Here is a 5,538-nt window from a genome sequence, read left to right on the forward strand (position 1 = left end):
ATTTAGCACGGCCAACCCACCCTAACCCGCACATCCCTGGGCACTACGGGACAATTTAGCACGGCCAACCCCCCCTAACCTGCAGATCCTTGGGGCTGTGGGAGGAAACTAGAACACCCACAGAGAATACACAAACTCCACACAGACACACCCCTGACGGTGGGATCGGCTGTGAGGCCGTCGTGCTAACCTCTGAACCACCCAACCCTAACTCCCTTCCTGGGTTGCTCCCAATGTATTTAGATCCTCAAGTAAGTGAGCAATATGTATGCAGTACTGCAAATGGATCTCACTAGTGCCTTGTAGCATTAAGAAAAGTAGGTTTAAAGACAGCCTTGTTTTAATATAGGTTGGGAAAAAAAACAGATTTACCAAGAGAGAGGGAAATAAGTGTTTAATTCAATTCATGAACAGCATTATTTTCCAACTATTTGAAGTTCCTCCCTTCCCAACTTCAGTTGGCTGATACAAATTCGCCATCCCTCTGAAACAAACAGATTTTCACTTTTAAAAATAAAAAAGGGAGGGGGCGAGTCAGGAGAGGACCAATTCACAACTACGTAGCATTACAAAATAGCAACAATTCTCCCCCGCCCCACAAAAAAAAGGAGGGGAGCAACAGCAGTATGCCTCACGTATTGACAAGTCAAAAAACATAAATAAATTATTCTAAACAGAAACTCGCCTCCAGTCAGGGAACATGGTTACTTTTATGACCGGTGTAAAACCGTGGCAAAACACAGACTCAGTTTCTAACAAGTCGTGAACAAACAGATATAAGTCCCCACACAGAGAGTGGAGTTTCAGGGAAACAATGCCATTCTGCCACACACAGACCCACTCGCATGCTACACAAAATCGGATATTCCAAAATGTTTAATGTTAATGCAGTATCCATGGTTGCCAGCTCAGCCCCCCAAAACAAAACAAACAGATCCGCAAAGATCCATAAATACCGTACAACTTTTTAAAACATTTGAAGAGATATTATCGCTTTTTTTGGCTTAACAGGCGCATAAAAATTAGAAGTATCGTATTAATTCAAAATAGAAAGCAGTACATGCTCCCACTTGACAAGCCGCACCTTGCTCACTGTGAGGTTTTGTTAGCGAGAGGCGATATATAAAATCACCCGAGTGATAGCAGTATTTGGGAACAGGATGCGAGGGGACAAGACAGCATCTACTTTAATTCCATTAGAAATCCTAACCAACCGGAAAAAAAGCAGATTTAGCTTGTTGGTTGCACCGTTCTGGCTCTGTCAGTTTGAGGTAAATGTCATTAATCTGGCTGGGTGTGTTCACGCTTTGTAAATCAGAGCGAAGGACAGGTTCCCTTTAAATGCCCAACCCACAAAAGCGTAGACAGGTTGAAACTCAAAAGGCTCTTTGGCACGATACGAGCCTGAGAAAGACATACACGCTGTATTAACAGTAAACTTTAAACTGGATAAAACATAGCCTTACCCTTAAAACCCAAAAGAGACACACCCCCACAAACCTGTTCCTACATTTCAAACTCCGCGAGTCAAAGAATATCAGGGGTTTGAAGCAAAGTGATTAATATCTCTTATTTTTTTTGAAAAAGTCAATATTTGCCATTCTTTCCCTAAACGAAGAGGGGCAGTAAACACGCACATTATGTGTTTTTAACAATTATTCTCCAATATATCTATTGGCAACGGAAGGTCAGGGAGAGCACTAAAAAAAATTCACACTCATTCAAGGGAAGAGGAAAGCATTTCCCACCCCCACCAAGAAAGTTTACAGCATCCATTCGGAGTGGGGGAAACGTTTTCATGCGCCATTGAACATGGAGTGGCATTTTAAAATCTAAAATAAAGTCTACGTGGGGGGGGCACCAATTCAAATAAAAGCATTTTCATGAAAGAAAATGAAGGGAGAGGCACATTTTCATCTAGAAGTTTATATACACACACACACACACACAATCATTAAAAAGTGGGGAAGGGAACATGTGTCAAATATTTACACATGTATTCAGGATGTAATAACATTTTCAGCTAAGAATCTGCTTTATACATGAGCCATTCAAAAAAAAAGAGAACATTTATCAAGAAAATACACATCTATTCGGAGTGTAAAAGCTTTAAGTGTAAAAAGTTATGTACACACACAGAACCTATTCAAAGTGGGGGGTACATTTATCAAAAATATACAATTATTTAGGGTGGGACAACATTTTCAGCTAAAAAAGTTATATACACACACTCTATAGAAATCAGTTCCTGCCAAGGGAGTGTGGGGCGGATACAGATTATAGGTTTTCCACCCCCTCCCCCTTTCCCTAGTGTTCAGATGTGAGTGAGGGGCACCGTGCCGTTCAGCGGGATGTTCTGGTAGTGTTGAGGGATGGGGTGATAGCTCCTGTGGCCGAGCAGCGCCTCCTGGCCGTCGCTGGGGATGTACAGGCTGAGCATGTCTCGCAGCTCCCCCGGCAGAGCCCCCCGCGCCTGCGCACTGCCAGTGCCGGCGGCCGGCTTGGCCATGGCGGACGCAGGCGGTGGCGGCTGCTGCTGAAGATGGCGGCCGTAAGGAGAAGGCGGCGGGGGCAGGCTGTAGACCGGCGGCGGCGGCGGCGAGCCGTTCAAGTAACCCTGGGAGGGCGGAGACGGAGACGACGACGAGGACGACGATGAGGACGAGGAGGAAGCGGCGGGGTACGGCAGCTCGTAGCGGGCCTGATGGAGCGGCGGCGGCGGGTACGGCGCCTGCGCGGAGCCGTGGGCCTGGGGCAGCGACGCGTCGGCCGTCGGGAAGCCCCCTCCTCCTGCGCATGCGGGCGGCAGCGCGTCGGCCGTCAGGAACCCCCCTGGCGCCGCCCCCCAGGGGTACGGGCTTCCGCTGGGTCCTGGCGCCAGCAGCGCGCCGCCGGCCGCCACCAGCGGGAGCTTGCCGTCCTTCCGAGGTAGCGCCTTGCTCTTCCTCCGCGGGCGGTACTTGTAGTCCGGGTAGTCCTTCATGTGCACGGCCCGCAGCCTCTTGGCCTCGTCGATGAACGGGCGCTTCTCGGCGTCGCTCAGCAGCTTCCACTCGGCGCCCAGCCTCTTGCTGATCTCCGAGTTGTGCATCTTGGGATGATCCTGTGCCATCTTCCTCCTCTGGCCCCGGGACCACACCATGAAGGCGTTCATGGGCCTCTTCACCTTGTCCACCTCCAGCTTGGGGCTGGCCTGCTGGCCCAGGGCGCCAGCCGCCTTCAGCTCCTGCTCCAGCCCACTGTACATTTGCAAAGCAAGATCCCACACGCAGGGAGAAAGCGAGGGAGTGGTGTGTGGCGGGAGCTGCAGCACAGGGAGGAATAAAAGTTCAGGTACCACATCTCCCAGCTTCTTATATAGGTTTAAACCACACCCCCCCTGCCCTGCAACCAATCAATGGCCACGTACACTCTTAACACCCACCCATGAGATGATGTCAGACTTCAGTATTAACATAAAAAGGGGTGGGATCCGACAAAGACCTCTTTCTCTCTCCCCCCGCCCCCATGTCTGACCCCTGCTGTTTCCCCCCCACAATCTCTCGTCCCTGTCCCTGTCCCTGTCCCTGTCCCTGTCCCCTCCCTCTACACCCCCTCCCTATCTCTGTCACCTCCTCCAGCCCCCTACACCCCCTCCCTATCTCTGTCACCTCCTCCAGCCCCTACACCCCCTCCCTATCTCTGTCACCTCCTCCAGCCCCTACACCCCTCCCTATCTCTGTCACCCCCTCCCTATCTCTGTCACCCCCTCCAGCCCCTACACCCCCTCCCTATCTCTGTCACCCCCTCCAGCCCCTACACCCCTTCCCTATCTCCGTCATCTCTTCCAGCTCCAACACCCCCTCCCTATCTCTGTCATCCCCCCCATGTGCATTTGTGTGTGTGTCTGTCTCTCTCTCTACCCCCGTCTCTCCTCCCCTACCCCCACGCCCTCCCCAGAGCCCACTCAAGAAGTCTCCTGGGAAATCCTAACGACAACTGTCCTGATGTAACAACTTGTATTGAGCCCCCCCAAGCCCACCTCTACAATGGCCAAGCGAGGGAGGTTTTGTAGTCTACTTTACAAAGTAGTAAGGTGAAGTTTGCTTCTAGATGCAGAGGGAGTGGGGAGTGTTAGCGATTGGATTAAATGCCCCCACAATAGCTATTTCATGCCAACAAATGCAAGAGAGAGGGACCAGAAACGTTGGTCAAAGTTGCTGAAAGAGGCTGTTACAGGAGGGGTGAGATTAGATTAGATCAGATTCCCTACAGTGTGGAAACAGGCCCTTTGGCCCAACAAGTCCACACCACCCTTTGGAGCACCCCACCCAGACCCAGCCCCCAATAACCCACACACCCCTGAACACTATGGGCAATTTAGCACGGCCGATCCACCTAACCTGCACATCTTTGGACTCTGGGAGGAAACCGGAGCACCCAGAGGAAACCCACGCAGACACAGGGAGAATGTGCAAACTCCACAAAGAGGGGGAGAGAAAATGCGAGAGGGCAGTGGAGGGATTTAGGGAGGCTTTTTCAGAGCTTAGGGCTGCCAGCCAGTGGGAGTGACACCAACTAGGGATGGCTCAGGAGGCCAGATTTGGAGCAGCATAAAAATAGAGAGGGGGTGTCGCGGTTGGAAAGGGTAACAGAGATAGGGAGGGGTTTAGAGGCCAGAGGCAGTGACAGAGACGGGAGGGGGTTTAGAGGCCGGAGGAGGTGACAGAGGTAGGGAGGGGGTGTAGGTGCTGGAGGGGGTTACAGAGGTAGGGAGGGGGTGTAGGGGCTGGAGGAGATGACAGAGGTAGGGAGGGGGTGTAGGGGCTGGAGAGGGTGACAGAGATAGGGAGGTGGTGTAGGGGCTGAAGGGGGCGACAGAGACGGGGAGGGGTGTAGGGGCTGGAGAAGGTGACAGAGACTGGGAGGGGTGTAGGGGCTGGAGAAGGTGACGAGATAGTGAGGAGGTGTAGGGGCTGGAGGGGGTGACAGGGGTAGGGAGGGGGTCTAGGGCTGGAGGGGGTGACAGATAGGGAGGGGGCGTAGGGGCTGGAGGGGGTGACAGGTAGGGAGGGGGTGTATGGGCTGGAGGAGGTGACAGGGATAGTGAGGGGTGTAGAGGCTGCAGAAGGTGACAGAGATAGGGAGGTGGTGTAGCGGCTGGAGGAGGTGACAGAGGTAGGGAGAGGGTGGGGCTGGACAAGATCGTAGAGATAGGAAAATGTGTAGGGCTGTGCTGTGGTCATGGTGTGATTAAGATGGAAGGGTGAGATTCTTAAAACAGCTTGCTGAGCTGAGTGTCTGTGTAGGTTTGTGAGCACGGTGTAATTTATAAATGGGATTTGGGATGAGTTGTAATATGAGGTTTGTGCAAGGGATGAGATGACTTCAGAGGTGACCCCCTCCCATATCTTAGCACTCCTCCACTCCAGCCTCACAAGGGTTCTTTTATCTGCATTGCTGGCTGTGATTGACCTGGGACCTTTGAACCCCTGGAATTCTCTACCCCTTTCAGGCGGTCCTTAAAGGTCACTATCCTTAATATTTCCCAATGTGACT

The 5,538-nt window shown here is 51.9% G+C and overlaps 1 protein-coding gene across 1 annotated transcript; it reads right to left on the minus strand.

Annotated features, from left to right (window-relative positions):
• Positions 1-379: 379 nt before the first annotated feature.
• On the minus strand, positions 380-3,343 carry LOC125448815 (transcription factor Sox-19b-like). Its single transcript, XM_048524363.2, has one exon. The coding sequence runs from the start codon at positions 3,245-3,247 to the stop codon at positions 2,315-2,317; it is 933 nt and encodes a 310-aa protein (XP_048380320.1). The 5' UTR covers positions 3,248-3,343; the 3' UTR covers positions 380-2,314.
• Positions 3,344-5,538: the final 2,195 nt, after the last annotated feature.

Source organism: Stegostoma tigrinum, chromosome 45 (assembly GCF_030684315.1).
Source record: "Stegostoma tigrinum isolate sSteTig4 chromosome 45, sSteTig4.hap1, whole genome shotgun sequence".
NCBI classification, from domain to species: domain Eukaryota; kingdom Metazoa; phylum Chordata; class Chondrichthyes; order Orectolobiformes; family Stegostomatidae; genus Stegostoma; species Stegostoma tigrinum.